The sequence below is a fragment of the Astyanax mexicanus genome, chromosome 15 (assembly GCF_023375975.1).
Source record: "Astyanax mexicanus isolate ESR-SI-001 chromosome 15, AstMex3_surface, whole genome shotgun sequence".
NCBI classification, from domain to species: domain Eukaryota; kingdom Metazoa; phylum Chordata; class Actinopteri; order Characiformes; family Acestrorhamphidae; genus Astyanax; species Astyanax mexicanus.
Window position 1 is genome coordinate 30,820,663 of NC_064422.1, and position 17,756 is coordinate 30,838,418.

Below are 17,756 nucleotides of genomic sequence, written 5' to 3' on the forward strand. Positions count from 1 at the left end.
TCATTGCATAACAGGAAAAAAAATGAACTTTAAAACTCAATATGACCAGTACTAAGCTTCTCTCTCTCTCTCTCTCTCTCTCTCTCTCTCTCTCTCTATATATATATATATATATATATATATATATATCTATATCTATATATATCTATATATGTATATATGTGTGTGTGTGTGTGTGTGTGTGTGTGTGTGTGTGTGTATATATAGGCAAACCACACTACTTATTTTTTGTCTCTCTCCTTAAAAAAACTTTAAAAATGTAAATCTTAAGTATTTTTGTAATTAATATTATACAAACAATTGATTGATTGATTGAGTAGGTGTTTAACGCCGTGCCGACACTATACAAACAATTGCCACCACTAAACTAAGTGTAATTTAGTTTTGCCAATCTTATTTAACATTTACATTAAAATATTTTTATTAAATGCTTCTAAGAAGTGTGGATAATTGTAATTATTCACAGAATACTGTGATTAATTTGAATACTTAATCAATTGAACCACTGTTTAAAGACATTTTCTTATCATTTGACTCAAAATGCAGCAGTAGCAGCAAATTCTAAACAACTGGAGTTCTGTATCATATTTATACAGTGGTTTTTAATGAAAATGTTTTCATCCAAATTTCGAGAAATAATGACAGTTCTGTAGGTACTGACAATATTTACAATTTGCAGTATGTATCATAATACAATGAACCGATAAAATATTGATTAAAAAATGTAATTGTAATAGCATTGCCTACTCAATAATAAACATAGGGCAGGGACAAAACCTGGCTGTAAACTTGATGTAGATTTTCCATTGAAAAGAGGAAAACCCGGTCCAGAACTAGGAACTAGGAAATCCCTGTCCAAGAAACCATCCCTTAGAGATTTAGGAGTAAACATGAAATTGCATTTGGACAAAAAAAAATCTGCCAGGTTTAATACTGACAGACATGGCAGTGATGCATGGAAGATGGAAGGCTGTGTTCGGTCATTAATGTGAGTTATAATGCAAGCGTTCTGGATGTGTGTTTCCAGAGACATTTGTTAATTGAAGTGTGCTAATGATCTGTATAGAGGAAGCCAAACGTTACGCTGAAAAGCCAGCTTCTGTTTCTCTCTCTCAATCTCCTTTTCATCCCCCCCCCCCCCGCTCTCTCTCTCTCTCTCTCTCTCTCTCTCTCATCTTTGGAGGAAGCCAGCATAGCCACTGGGATAGAAACATTAGCCCAATGAACCCATGCAGCCCTGGCTGGGGGATAATCCCAGATGAATGCTTTCTGTCTGTCTCTCTTTCTCATACAATAGCAAGCAACTCCATCACCAAGAGACATAAAGACATAAAAGTACAAGTGCTCTATCAAAAAAAGTGATTAAAGCTAGTGTTTTAAGCACCACACCTAAGTGGAAATACCAAAGTATTGAAACTTATTTTACAACTACATATTTTATTCAGAAATGTACTACTCAAGTACTGAAAGTAACAGTACAGTATTGTGTGCATAAAAAATAATATCGGAGTAAAAAGGTATCTATACTCTATTTGGGGTAGGTACAGTAGTGAAGTAATTCTACTTTGTTACAATACATTTCTGCCAATAGCTAAAAAAAAAAAAAAAAAACAGTACAGTGCGCAAACATTTTCTAGCAAAATAAAGCATATTTTCCTCCTGATGTAGAACTAAAAAAAATGTTTAAAGAACAAAAAAACAAAACAAAAGAGAACTAAAACCCCTCATATTCAGTCTATCAGTGTACTTGATAAAAGCTTCCAAAACAATACAAATAGGTAGTGGGTAGTATCTCAACAACTTACAACCAACTGAGCTATGCATTTTTATCATAGACACAATGTGTATCTTCTGAATTAACTACAATCCAAACTCTGTACATAAAACTTAGTTTAGGTATTTTGGTAAGCAATATTGTATCTTGATGTTTAAAGGCATTTTCAGTAAACATCATTTTATTGCGTATTGCAATTTTTATATATTGTACAATAATTATCATAGTGAGTTATATTCAGAATGCTGCACTTTATCCAATTATAATGGATCAGCCTTGCTGAGATATTCAAAAGTCTATCACTAGTGGTCTGCATGTATTAAAAACGTTGGGGATGTAAATAGAACAATTCAATACTGATAGCAGTTTTGAGGGTTTGGAATTAGCCTATTTGACAGTTGTGCTTGTGCCATATTTTCTTTTGAAAAAGGATACAGTAATGTTTGTATGTCACTGGGAATAACTATGGGACATTTTTTAAACCATACTGAGTAAGAACCACTTTTTTTCTTTGCTTTTCTTAAATCTAGAGACCTTTTTAAAGGTGTGGTTATGCACAAACACGTGACTATTTCAGCAAGATTTACATTACATTGTTTGTTACATCTTCTGGATTCAAATCTGCAGCTACACTATATGCCCTTCTTGCTATTATACTTTAAAAACAACTTTGGTGATTTAAGAGAACTTTGTGAGAAATAAAAGATGCATTTGTTCTTTTTGCTTGATTTTTACAGATGTATCTCTAGTTTCTCTGAGGTTTAAATGTCTTACACTGTGTATAAAAACCATGTTGCATCAGTTCGATCAATCTGAGGCTGTTCCAGCTGGTTAGGGAGGAGGCAGCCACTTATCCCTTTGGCTGTGTGATATTTCTGATCCCTAGAGTCACTCTGCAAAATGAAAGGAATCTTCAAACTGGGGGAAGAGTGAACAACACTTTAGCACTTTGCAGGAAGGTGCAGAAAAGGTTAGCCATCAGTCCTGCATGTCAGGCAAGGCTTACTAAAATGTACGTGTGTGGCTTTGTGTTTGATGGTGATGCTGTGGGATGAATCAAATTAAGAACTTAATCAGCTGCAGCTTCCTTCACTCATACACTGTGCTCTGTGTCTGAGGAGGATCAGAGTACTGCTGATGGACCCTGTGGACAAAATGCAGCTAATGTCTTGACCACTGTATACAGTAAGGGTGCCAAAAGTGTTCTTTGGAGCAGTGCTCTAGTAGAAACATTTTGCGGGACTTGAAAGTCAGAAGTCCATGTGTTTGTTTTATTGTATACATCTGTTCCATTTAGTTCTGATTTTCACTGCAGTTTCACAAGTATAGTAATTAATTTGGCTCTGTTTTGTCATCATCATCTACATGGGCAGTGTGTGTTGCTATACTTGACATTCATTAGATTGTAGAAGAGCGTGTCTCAGACATTAGCGTGTTCGATTCACTGATTTGACGAGTAGCTTTTCGTGATGTTGTGCTCTCCTCCAGTGTACATGTAACAAGCAGCAAAATGATTGTAGCAGGATTACCCTCAGATTCCCTTAATTTCTGTCTATATATATAAGTATTATTCTTACAGCAGATACAGAAATTGCCAGCATAATCTGATGTGCCCATACTGCTGCGTAGAATATAAAAGGGAGCTGGATCTCATCACAACACTGGTTCTTTTTCTTTTTTTTTTGGTCTATTGTTTATTGGATAACAATAATCTGCACGAACTTTCTGCATTTGTTTTGAAAGTTCTAACTATACAAAAAAGTGTTTTAACACTGCAAACTGTGGTTCAAATGTTGGTCCTTTGGTTTGGACCTTAGTCTGCTGCACCTTTAATACTTGCTATTTTTGTTCAAATTAAACTGAAAGGTCTGGACCCAAACAAGGCATGTGTGAAAAAAGAAATCTTAAAGACATTACAATGGATGGCTCTTGAGGAACCACTACTGGAAATTCATGACTGTGAAGAACAGAAGTGGTTATTTTAAATGATGCCTTATAATAACCATTTTAGTCTATAAAGATCTTTAAGTGGCCCTTATAGAAACCTACTACTGCAAATGAGCTGAATGAGTGTGAAGAACCTTTTTAACAATAAGGTAGTAAAGAACAGTATGTCCAAGCCAAGAACTGGTTAGGAACCATGGCCATGGATAGGGTATCATGCATTGAATAGCTTTCTCCTGTTTGCTTGTTTTTCTTTTCCCACAATCTCTCTTTTTCCATACACACACACCCACCCACACACACACACACACACACACACAGTAATGTCTGTGACCAGACTCATTTACTATCCAGATTAAAATCACTCAGCTGAACGGTAATGTGTGTCTCTTTCCTTCCCTCTATCTCTTTCTCTCTCCTCCTCTTTTTGGGATGTTTGAAGTGGGGCTACTGATGCAAGTGTGTGAACTCAGGCTAATGGTAAAACGTCACTGGATTCACGCATAGCATATTTGCAGCTGTCAGGCATATGACAGAGAATGGTGGTGGGAGGGTGGATAGGGGGCGTGTCGTGCTAAAAAATGGAAGCGTCACATATCAAAGGACAGAAAAAGATAGCCAGAGACAGAGAGAAAAGAGCTGGAAAAAAGGCCGGTTCTGTAAAAGTTCCCTTTTACTGCAGTATTTTGGCTCGCGGTTGTTGACACTGTGGCTATTCCAGCTTGTCAGGGTAGAAGCAGCCACTTATCCCTTTGGCTGTGTGATATTTCTGATCCCAGGAGTCGTTCTGCACAATGTGCAACCTCAGCAAGTAATACACCTTCAGGCTTAACTGTAATTAAGTGTGACACATACAATAACAGAGCCATATGCTGACACACACTGACACACATGCAGGCCTGTACACACACACACGCGCACACATGCATTTTAACACCATGTCAAGTTGTATACAATCATAACTGTGTGTGTGTTTATTTCTAACCATATTTAAAGCTTCCTTTTACACTGTGTGAACATTTGTGACAAATGAAATAGTTTAGAATGCAAACATATATTTACACTGTATGGCCAAATGTTTGTGGACACCCCTTTTAAAACTTGTATTAATAATTTAGTCCCCAAGTGCAGACAAAGGCTTGGATTCCTTTATGAAAATAAATCTTGTTTGCCTATGTTTGCCAGAAAAAGCACTGTAGAAGCTACAGTACTTGCTCAGTCTTGAGCTACTCTCACGTCGTTTATAGACAGGCGTTCGCCAGCGCAATCAAACCACTCGATTTAGTTCATTATTCTGCTCTAAGGTTCATTACTGGTGACCCTTATGGCTCCCACCACTGCAGACTGTACCAAAATGTAGGTTGGTCCTCACTAGCACTCACTCGACAGGAAACACTTATTTATAACTCACTCTCTGGCCATATGCCATTTTATAGCTCATCCATATTGCTATAAACAGCAGTAATTATCAGACCCGCTCTACTGACTGAATTACCTGTCAGGTTCCTAGAGTTTTTTCTAAACTGGGAAAATCTGTTTTTAGCGGCAGTGCACCAGCGAGTTAAAATTCACTACAGGAAACTTTCTGCTGTCTAAATCATTTTAAACTTGTCATTTCTAATCACCTTCAGACAGCCTGGAACTGTTTTAGTTGAGTTTTTCTTTTTTATTAATTGTATTTATTTTGTCCTTTTATTGATTTTATTTTCTGTTTAACCTTTTGGGTTTTACTTTTTAATGAATTTATTTTATTATTATTTTTTATTTTTTAATTAATTTTATTTCCTGTTATTTTTTGGCCTTCTATTTTTTTATCTATTTTATTTATTTCATTCTTTATTATTTTTTTGATGTTTTTATTTATGTTATTATGTTATTATTATTATTCTAATTATTTATTTCCCTGCTTTATTTTTTTTGCCTGTCCACTTTTTTTTATTCTAAATTATTTTATCTCTTCTTAATTTAAACCAGAATTTATTGTTTTTCTAATGCCTTTGCCATTTAATTTGTATTGTTTTGTCTATACAGTTCTGTGTTTGCACCTAACCTGATTAAATATGTGATTTTAATTAAACTTTTTCTGTCCCTTTGTTATAAATGCTCAGCTGCAATGAAAATGAAGGCTGATAGATTAATTGATTGTAATGAATGCATTCAGTTCCTTCAACTGAATTGCTGATACAGATGGGCATGTACACACACACACCCTGTAGATAGGTATTACTGAAAGAATGCTTTGTGAAGCATACAAACATAAACCTATGCCATGGACAATAAAACCCTCCAGCATTGAGCTGTGGAGCAGACCATCAAACATCCTGACCTAACTAACACGTTCGTCACTAAATGCAATCAGATTCTCACAGCAATCCTTTAACGTTTAGAGAGACCTTTTTCTGGACAATAGAGGCACTTACTACACCAAAAGCAAGATAAGCTGTATAATACCCTTATTTCAGAATTAAAACAGTGAATCTCTTGGAACACTTTTGTTCTATAAGGACCTGGTACATGTTTGTCACATACTATGGACAATGTTATGTCCTCTTTAAAAACAAAACCTAGTATTAAAACAGAGCTGTGAAATGGGGTGAAACTGCAAAATGTTTACAATATTTACATGCATCCAACCATTTGAAAGTAAAGGCAAAATCTATTTCAGGAATATATGGTAACAAGGCTAAAAGGCCAAGAGCTAATGCTAGCTGTTTAGGTGATGCACCATTAAAACCCTTCATTTATCCAAGCAAAGGCTTGCTTGCATAAATAAGTATGGTGTGGAAGCAGGTTATGTGAGTAAGTGCTAGGCTACCACCCTCTCAGAACCTATTCATCTTCATCTAGCTAATCTCACATTGTGTCGAGTAAGGGTAAATTGGAGTTAGTTCTTGATGCAATTTGAAGCTGAACTATGTACGCAAATCAGCCCAGTTCACCCCCCCCCCCCATGTGCCCCCTCTAAAAGGAAAAACAGCTTGCTTTAAGGTAAACAGATAAAAATAAATATGATTAATGTCTTAACTAGTGTGAGTTAATAAATAATATATATGTTTTTTAATTATTGTAACCTTATTGTAAAGTAAAAATAATTTAGTGACATATGGGGGATGCATAATCCTAAAGCTATATTATTACTGGTTCCCACAATTTGGCTTTATCTCAGTTTCTCTCTGATTGCGCATAGAAGAAAAGAAAAACTGCTTTCACACTCACACGCACATGTGTAACTTGAATAAAATAGTGGTTTGCTGCAGGTTGGATTCTGTATCCTCACAATACATTTACTACCTGTTTCCATGGAGACATCAAAAGTGTTAGTATTTAGCCACTAGTGTTTTGTGTACATTCATTCTGTGTGAATAAATCCCAGCTGAGTCATATGTGTACTGTGGTAACACCCCACCAATACATGCCTGCTGCCAGTGGTTGAATTGAGGGACGCTGGGCTGGTGGTTACAAAGTAAAGGGAAAGTTAAATTTTAACTTTCGGTGAAAAATGTCTTTTCAGAAACATCTGATGTCTGTCTCTTACACATCAGATTGCCGACACTGCAAACACCACATTTTAGCAAGTGAAAAATTTTTCCGTTTTCTAGTCTGTGATTCAAATATTAGTAATTCATGAATTAAATGTTTTAAACATTTTGTCTAGCCACTGTCATATTCTTAATATTCTTATTGATATGTTGGGTGAACCTAATATATTTTATTCTTTCAGCATCATTTTGGAGTTACATAACACACTGTGCTAGCTACAAAATTATAATAAAAGAAGCAGCATATAAATAATAGTATAAACGCTTCAAAAAGTTACGCAGAGATTCTTCCTCAGCGTGTCCAAATAGCAGTCTTGTTTAGCTTGAACTGTTTACTACACCGCCCCGTGGTTTTAGTGCTCCATTAAAGTTCTACCTGTTAGCTTTTAGAAAACGTGAACAAATACTGATAAATTAACACAGTGTAAAGACAGAGTGCTCTGAATGTATTCGTTATTCATTTCATGAATGAGCCTTAAGTCAGCAGCTATACTTCCGCTGCCCAGGGATGTGTTATTGTTTGAGGCGGTAGGGTAAATTAACAGGTTCCTTCCTTCAATAATATGGGGCTTCAAGAAATGACTGTAATACAGCAACATAAAACATTAATATTGGTACTTAATGTCTGTGTTTAGTTAGACGCAGTGTGGGGGAAGTGATTTTCACCACTAGCACTAGTGCTGACATGATTTAAAATTTCAAAATACCATTATTGTCTTGGTCAAGGCGTACTCACAAAATCGGCCTCATCATCCTACTGAAGTTGTTGCTTTAGAATGGCGTGTGGATTTAATTAGTGTAGAGCTAGTCTGGGCCACATTTTACTTAAGATCAAAAAGTCTTAAACACTGATCATTTAAAGTCTAATTTTATCATGTTATGAAATCTGATAAAATTAAAACTAATTTCAAACAGTCGACTAAATTGTTTTCATCAGCAGGTCGAGCTAAACCCTAATGATCACATCACAAGCCTCTATTAAGGGTCTCTGGACACACTGAGCTGGTAGGCAGAGTCATGCAGTGAGCAGTGAAAACAGTGCAGGTGTTACAGAGCAAGCTGCTGTGTGAATGGAAAGAGCTTGTGAAACAAGCAGTAAATAATATAATACATGGAATGAAAATGTGTTTGTGAGACTGCAGTAATAATAATGAAAAAATAATGTTACTTACCCATAAACTCGATACCCAGCTCGTCTGCTGCTTAAGGGAGAAACAGAGAAAAAAAGAGAAAGAAAACAGCAGATTTATTATGTTGAAAATAATAATGATTCAAATATGTTTAGACACACAACACACACTTATACTTGTGACTGTTCTGCTAGGTTGACTCTGTTCTCATCAAGGCCATTGAGGAAAACATGCACTTGCACCACAACAAAACTAAGCGCTGCTTGTCAGCCAGAATCCCTCATTTGGAAAAAGACAAAGAAACAGCTTCCTGTAGCAGCGACTCAACAACACCAGCAGGTTTGTGTAGATCAGTCCGGAGGGAGCGAGGCAGGAAGATTAGGGATTGGGAAATAATTCGCATAAAATAAAGCGGCGTCTCCCTGCAGTCCAGAGTGGAGCTGAGCTCTGAGCAGACTGGCCGAGGGATAGACTCTGCTGAAGCCTCAGAGGCGGCTCCGCCACCCAGGAGACGCTCATAATTGTCTCTGCTGGTCACAACTTTTATTAATTCCACCACCGTTCTCTCTTTACACAGCGCAGTATACTGCTCTCTCCCTTTTCCTTTCCTTTCCTCTTCTCTGTTTCTAAATGCATTCATCTCTTTTACCTTTGCTTTTCTTTGCTCTCCCCTTTTATCTTCCTTTTTCTCTCTTCCTTTTCTACACCTCTGTCCTTCACTCTCTTTCTTTTCACTAATTCAATTTTTTTGTAGTCTCCATCTCTCCCTCGCTCCCTCTGTTTTCCTCCTCTCTCTTTTTTCCTGCCCACTCTTTCTCTCTTCAAGTCTGTCTCTTTTTGTCTCTCTTTCCCCTCTCGGATTTTCTCACACTCTCTCCCTTTCCATCCCCCTGTCTTTCACACATTCTCTCTCTCTCCTCACATATCTTTCGCCTGTTTTGCTTGCTTTCTTACTGTCATTCATACCCACTCTGTTCTCTCTCTCTCTTTCCCTGCTCTCTCTTTCCCTACCTTTTTCCCTTCTTTTCTTTTTGTTCCAGTCTCTCTACTTTCATTTATTGCTCTCTTTCAGTTCCTCTTCTCTAAATTTCTCTCTTTCCCCTGCCTTTTTCACTCTCTCTTCTCCTTCAGTGCTTTTCCTCACCTCTGTTTCTCTCTATCTTTCTCTCTGCTTGTCTCAGAACTGCAGGGACTGATAAAGAGGCGAGCATTCTTTTTATCCGAACAGTTCCCCCCTTTTTCTCAGCACTGTAATATAATCTCATTTAAATTAAAACCAAACCCTCACACTTAATTGCTTTTCTGACAGAGGTGGTCTAAGGTTTTTAAATAGGCTCTGGCTTCGCAGAGCCCGGGGAAGATCATTTTTGGTGTACACACTTGGCATAGAAAAGGAGAAATCAAACACACTGACAGGAAACCATCTGTTAGCTGATGAATTGTCACCATGGCGGGTGGAAATGGTGAACGCCGGGGGAATCTGAATATATTAATGCAGTAGTTAAAACACGATCAGTATTAAAATAATAACTAATAACTCTGTCTGAGGTGCAGTAATGGGGGTGATAGCAGTGGTGGCCTATGAAGTAGACACATTGCTCAGGGGTAACGGTAGGCCAGATAACAGCCTCCTGTAGATTCGGTGATATTAACATGCAGCATTTAGGATTTTAAAATACATTGGAGCTAATAACCCACGGCTGCGGTTGGTCCCATTGCAGAAAAGTGACTGACCAACATTTATCAGAGCTGCTTTAACAGAGCCGTTCGTCTTGTTTCTAAAAGCAGCTTTTAAAAGACCTTTCCCAAGATCATCTCTTGTAAACCTACAGAAACACTATGTAGACAGTAGCCAGACGAACTTGGATTTTAATAGTGTTTATGAACCTTTTGGGGAACATTCCTAGCTTTCCTGTGAAATAAAAACTTTTGTTGCTTAGTTTAAAACAATCCACTTAATATAACAAAAAGCAAACGGTCTTATTTCAGTTAAATGAAACAAGACAAAGCTAACACTTCAGATGACAAAAGCTATATTTTTCAGAGTTTTCCAAGTGTCTAAATAACTTCAAACCAGTCTCTTCTTTACTCCATATTTTCACAGTGTAAACAGTTGCTTTAGAAAAGAACAGAAGTGCTGACATGCTAGCTGTTCCACACCCTGCCTTCAGTAATGCTCAACTGCACGCTTGACTGCTGCATAAAGTTTGATCGCTTTGAGGGGAAATGCACCTGGATGCTGACGGCCCGTAAAGCACTCGTACTCTACAGTTCTGTGTGTTTTATTTCAAAATTTTACATGATCAACTCCCTACCCATCTTTACTTCTTTAAAGGATAATACTTGCTTAGTAAATATATTAATAAGAACAATGTATTTAGGGTGTTTTGTATTTACTTGAAACAAACAAATATTACAAGCCATGTGGCCTACCATATTTTTTTTATTTGCTTTTAACAATGGGTATTTTGATGTAAATGTATAAAATCTGCATTAGATTGGCAAAATTAAATTACATTTATATTAGTGGTGTTACGTAGCTTGGGATCAGTTTACTCCATGTACTAAATGAGTCAAGCTGTACAGGGCTAGTAGAGGATCAAGACTGACTGCTTTTCTCTCTGTAAACACAGGTCATTTTAATTTACTGTGAGCGGAAAACACAAACACGTGAAGAGCTTTTCTATCTAGAAAGCATGTGAATAGCTGAAGCAGGGACAAAGTTTGCACAGTTTGAAATTCAGTGGGCAATAATACATTTGGATAATTTTATATAAATATGGATCATCTAAAAAAACATTTTACTGGTAATGGCCATTTACAGGGCCAAGCAGAGAATAATAATGAAGGCAAACAATCATGATTGGGGGCTCATTCCAATAATCTGTTTAGGCCTTTCCTTCATCTTGTATTTTCATCCATTATCTGCCTGTACCCACCTGTCCTCCTTTCTATTGGTTAAAAAAAAACATAAGGTTGAAATTGAGCGTTTTTTCTGATGCTCAGTCACCCTCAGCTGTAAAGGCACCCTAAAGCCTTGATCAGGCCAAGCACTCTCTCTTTACTATTTAAAAAGAGAAACTGGGTCTAGACTGTTTGGTTACAATGCCTAAACATATATTTGAGTGTATCATAATATTCAGGTCGGACAAAAAAAAGTCAGAAAAAGAAGTCAGAAGCTAAATACAATTGGACCTGCACTGGCAGCCAGGAAGAAGGTGATGACTAAAGATTTTGAATAGGGTGGGCAGAAAAGCATCTCAAGATGCACAACACGTCCAACCTTGAGGTGGATGGGCTTCAGCAGCAGAAGACCATGTCGGGTTCCGCTTCTGTCAGTCAAAAACAGAAAGCTGAGGCTTCAGTGGGCACAGGCTCACCAAAACTGGACAGTTGAAGACTGAAAAAAAAAGGTAGCCTGGTCTGATGAATCTTGATTTTTGCTAAGGGACACAGATGGTAGGGTCAGAATATGGCATCAACAGCTTAAATCCAAGGACCTTGTGTCAACAGTCTAGACTGGTGGATGTAGGGTAGGGGTGTGGTGAGGCGTTTTTCTTGGCACATTTCAGCCCGTTAATTATAATCAACCAACAAACTTAATTCTACAAATTATTTGAGTATTGCTGCTGACCATGTGCATCCCTTAATGGCCAAAATTTGGACTCATCTTCTAATGGCTAAATCCAGCAAAATAATGAAAGTGAAAGAAATAACAAATTAGTAGGTGTCCTGAAACTTTTGTCCATACAGTGTATGCATCCATTAAAGACACTTTATACACTTCAAAAATAGACTTTATACATTTAAATAATATATGTTGGTTATTTTTTTACTATGTGACATTTTGTCAGTTGGAGGTTCTAAACGTTGGTTGCGATTTTGGTGATTACTAGGGTGGACTGAATGTAAGGAATCTGAAGCGACACTCATGCAGATAGGTTGGCATCTCTACTTTACTGTATTCTTCTCACTAGTCATTCAGAATGGCATTAATCCTCAGCATGTACAGAAAAACGGATGCCTTTTAAAGCGCAGCACCGCTGAGAGAGACAAAACGCACAGGCGATGATCCAAGAGGTGTCTCTTATTGGCGCAGCTAGTGCGGCATGACCACTAAAGCAGCTGCTGCCTGCGATTGCCCACAATAACAGTCACATTCATCCGCTTGTAATCGCCATGCTGTCACCAGCTGCACCCATGACATCATTAAACATGGGTGGCACATCCATTATTCTGGTCTCTGCAGTGAGGCCTGGCATGAAGCTGCCATAAAGCACACAGTACTGTCCACTGCTCTGGCATCTCGGGTCACTCTTGGGAAAAAGCCGCAAAAGAGAATGGAAGCTCCAGTAACCGCAGTGAGGACAATGACACGACGGTCTATTGGGGGGCCATGAGGATTAAACCTGCCATGTGGGGAAACAATAGCAGCGGTGAATCAAATCCTGCGTAATCCTCCCTTTAGTTTGAGCGAGAGATGAAAGCTTGCCTGAGTGCAGCTTACATAGCCTAATACCCAAGAGATAAATACCCAAATTAGAGGCTGTCCCCTGAGCGAGCCAGTCATGAAATCTGTCTCTTCTGAGTCACTGGCTGCACAGCTGGACCCCTGCAAGATTGCAGTTCCTCCACGCAGGAGGCCAGCATAATCTACAGCTCCTGATCTGCACTCAGAAGGTTGTGAAGCTCAAGCTCTAAAAACTCCCTCAAAGCCTGTATTCCAACTTCTGACCCCCGACTAGTGTTGAGTCATTTTGCAAGCAAGATGTGGTTCTTGGAGGCCATCACAGGGAGCAGATTTTCACGTTTTTGGGGTTTGGAGTTTTTTGGGTGAAAAAAGACAGTTAGATCCTTTTACACTCTTGCTGATATTTTGACAAACATAGATGTAGATCAGAGGCCAACATGAAGTGCAATGCTGGCTGATACATCCACTCAAATGTTCCATCAAGATCTGACTAGAATTCTGATATACAGCCGAAGTCTAATAAGAATTGTGAGATAGTAATTATGTCCCATTACATTTTTATGTCCAGTGGAAGCTAAGGTGTGATATGAAGGTGATTTCTGCCAAATAGATTGAGAAATGTTAAATTCCTGCAACAACTTGGAAATGGAATGTCCCATTCATCTAGCAACCACTATCAGTCCTTACTAGAACTCTGGTGATTCAAGGCACCTTGCCTTGAGCATATCGGCAAGTGTTTAACACTTTATGCTCAATTTACATACTGCTATTTTAGCATGTCAGTGTACTTTGATATATGCACCTAAGTATATGTATAAGTATCCATATTCAGTTCCAATTATGGTTGTTTATGACCTATTTAAATTCAGAACATTACATGTAAGCACATTTCTATGCAAGAAACAGGATTAATTATTTTAGAACCTCCTGACCATGCTTTTGCAAAAACCCCATGTGGTAGAAACACTGGTAAACTAATTAAAAGACAGCCATTTCAAAATCATTAATGGAATGATTCACGACTACTGTGTTCATGTGCAGCAATAATTTATCAGTTCAACATTAAGGAATACTCACTGTGATAACAAGCAGGCAAGAAAATACTACCGGAAGAAAAGCAATATTTTTCATCACTTTAGTTCAACTTGTCACATGCTTCACTGGCTGCAGTGACTGGAAATGTTTGAAAGGAAGCTGTTGACTTTACCGGTATATAACCTTATAGGGTTTATAAATATGCCTGGCTGTGTATGAGCAGAGTAGGGTAGGATATATTAATGTTGACTGTGTACACCTGTTTGTACACACATTTAATCAATACCAATTTTCCAGCACATACTATTAACTTTTCTGCAGACATGCAGCTCTTCCGATTCGCTCCATGTTTAACAGCTCTGGTTGTGTAATAATAGGTTAATTAAATACATAGTCTATAGGTACCAACATTTGGATCCCACTGGTAGGAAATAAGAAGCTGAAACTCAATCAAGAAAACAGAGAGCAGAGTGTGTTAGATCAGAAGCATCAGCTGTGGTTCCTTGGAGAGCAAGAAACATGAAGTTCACTCTTCGCAGATGCTTGCTTTTTAAATAAATTCCAGCAGTCCCAGATTCTGTTGTCTGTTAGGCCAAAAGTGATAAAATATTTTTCCTCACTAGAAAGAAAAAACCTGTGAGAGCAGGAACAGTGTTAATTCTATTGACTTGCTGAAAGTCATGGGACTGCTGTATGTAAATTGATCATGAAGTGTCACTTCAAGCGACAGCTTGGGAATACCCACACTTGTATAAGTTCTGAGGAGTTATCCTAAGGCTAAGCAAGCCTTAACATTAAGTTGGAGCCTAAACATATGTCCCATATGTATGGGTTAATATATCATAGAAGGCATTACCACACACAGTAAACAGCACACTCTTTAGCTTTCTGTGATATATATATATATATATATATATATATATATATATATATATATATATATATATATATATACCCCCATGTGCCTTACAATGACATGTTAGTTTCTTGTGTCACTTAGATGTGTTAATTTTATACATTAGTTAAAAATATTCCTCTTTATTTTTCTTTAAGAATCCTTATGGATTTAAATTTGTCTAGTAACTTATAACATGATCATCAGATATTAAAGAAACATGTTAAGTTTAAGCAGTCATCTTTTGTTAGCAGAGTTTTAGCTCGGAACAGGTAATCACTAAGCTTCAGTAAGGTGTGTCAACCATAGCTGGGTAATTTATTACCACCATTAACATAGTAGGGACAGACATTTTAAGTGCAGCATTGATCTGTGTACAGCTGGGATATCAAGGCAGCTTTTATGTGAGAAAGCTAGCTCAGATGTTCTTAACTACGCTGGTTAACGTAGTCATGCCACAACATGCTAACATGTACCTATTTCATTCACAACAGACGAGTAGGCCGGCTTACACAGACAGCTGTTTACTACCTCTGCAGCTGATCAGCTTATAGAGCATGTCTTATTTGGGTGGTGGGTCATTCTCAGCACTGCAGTGACACTGCCATGTTGGTGGTGTTATTGTGTGTTGTGCTGGACTGCTATGAGTAGATTAGGCATAGCAGCGCTGCAGCAAGGAATTCCAATTGTTTTTTTTTTGTAGCAGCAGCACCTAAAAGCCTTGGCCTGGGACAGCCAAGAAAACTTTACTGCGGGATCATGTCCTTACTCACAATCAATACAGCAACAAAAAAGATTGGGCAGCCGATGAATTTTAACAGTACAGCATGCAGAGAGATTTTGGCAAAAGCTCAGAGCACAAAAGGAGCATGGGTGGCTGGCCCCGGGGGTGGTTCCTGGCTCATTTGGTAGGTTAAGTGAATAAAGATGCACTGACCCACAAACAAACACTGGGTGTGCCAGTGAAGCGAGAGAGAAACAAACAGTGGCCTCAACAGGGCGGAATAAAGACGCATTGAAAACATAATGGGATATGAAGAATGCAAACCATGTAATCTGACATGATATATTGGGCCCTGAGAATTCTCTTTATGAGGACCGTTCTGCAGCACACTGTATTTGTTTTCATGGCAGGATTGTAAATCAAGCACATAATCTGGATTAACTGGCTCTTCTCTATCAATACTGCACGGAATGAAAGAAAAAAAATAGATTCTGAAAGATGCACCCATATCTGGCGCTTTCGAAAGTGCAGGAGAACCTGAATCACCATGCCTGGATTTGCTAAACAATGTCGGCAGGGGGGGGCAGAGGAAGCACTAAGGAGGAGATAATGGAGGTGTAGCTGTAGAGAAGATGGTACTACCAGCAGAGAAAACTCCACCTCTGGTAATGATAGATAGAGGGCAGTGAATGTTCTCATTGAAAAAAATCAGATACGGCACAGCAGAATATGAGCCGCAGTGCCGAGGCCTGCTGCAGGAGCTACAGCGCGATTCTATTACCAGCCACTCAGCAGGGTCGGCGACTTCAAACGGCCGTAAATGGAAGTTTAGGTTTCTATCTCACCCACTGTAAAAGATCACTCCATAAGAGGAAAACCATTCATAGGGCTCTCACCAAAAGAGCCTCTTCTTAGATTCATGCTGGATGTCTCTGCTCCCTTCGCTAGCTCTTTTCCTCTCTGCATCCCACTGTGCTTTTATAGTAACACAATAGCTCAGAGAAATCCCTGCCTCAGCAACACCTGATGTTTAAGCTTTACGCTACTGTTTTGCACAAGCTTATAAACCCTCACAGTCTTGGGTCACACAACAACTCAACTGGTCTTGAATGATGCCAGCTAGCTATTTGCTAAATCGCATTGGCAGAGCAACGACTCTAAGGACAGATAGATCAGTGATCTGTCTATGAACTTCATTCGAAGTCCACTACCAAGTGTCCATCTTAATCTATTCCCAACTGCCCTCCCTACTAATCAACGGAGGCTCAGCTAACGCCAGAAAAAAAAACTAATGATTTTTGCATCGACCTCAAATTAGCAAGATAATTACTGCCTTTCTTTGTATTCTGTTCACGTGACAGGAAGACCGATCCTGTCTAAAAATGCTCACATGCTTAAAGTTAGTCTAAATCCAGAATCATCAGATTTGCACCAGTACAGCAGCCTTCTATAGACAAGCTAAATGCATTCGGACTACATTCAAAACAGATGCATTTAAACAGCAAGACGCCTTGTCTCTTACAGACAAAGCAGCACGCAATGCTCATGATTAAAACTAGAGTTGTTTTCTTCTGCAGTATTGTAAGTAATTGTAAGTAATGGTAATTTTAGCACTGACAGTGGGGCCTAATTAGCTGCTTTTTTATGTATTTGAATTGTGATACTGGGAAGGAACACCATGATTTCTGGGGTAGAAGAGCTTAAAACTCAAAGAAAAGAAGAAAAAGAAACTAAAACCAGGTAAATTGTTCGATTGCACTTTCAAAGAAAGAGTTTTCTTTCATAATTGACAGAAAAGTTTGTGGAGCAGGCATGAAGGCGTTGAGCTGTTTCAGGCTCAATAGTGTGCTATTTACTCTAACCTCAGTAATGTGGGGGCGGCTGGGTTTCCTGGAGTAAAAAAATAAAGCTTTCTTCTCAGAAAATCAAAGAAGGAGGATGAGCAAACATACTTGGATCAGATAGGATGGAGTCCGTCTTCGGCACAAACTGGTCACAGCGAAGCCCGCGGTAACCCTCTTTACACCTGTAAGAAAGGAAAAAGCATGCTGCATTATCGAGGAACAAAAAGAGATTATTATGGAATCAGTAGAGCAAAAACAACAACAACAAAAAAGAATAACAAGCTTATATATACTTCAGGTATTTTCCGACCTTTTGCAACTTACAGCCCACCTAAAACTACACAAAAATGTTTATGGTCTACACAAAAACTTTACTAATCAAATACAGCACAAATATAAA

General features: G+C 38.3%; 1 protein-coding gene across 2 annotated transcripts in view; it reads right to left on the bottom strand.

Moving 5' to 3' along the window:
* Positions 1-17,756, bottom strand: part of nrg3b (neuregulin 3b) — a 218,066-nt gene that overhangs the window by 10,949 nt on the left and 189,361 nt on the right. Inside the window, exons 3-4 of one of the 2 annotated variants that reach the window (XM_022668933.2) lie at positions 17,465-17,538; positions 8,430-8,456 (exon numbers count right to left, since the gene is read on the bottom strand). In XM_022668933.2, coding sequence (XP_022524654.1) covers positions 8,430-8,456; positions 17,465-17,538 — 101 coding nt within the window. Of the gene's footprint in view, positions 1-8,429; positions 8,460-17,464; positions 17,539-17,756 lie in introns of both variants that reach the window. The other variant, XM_022668932.2, reaches the window with a different exon arrangement.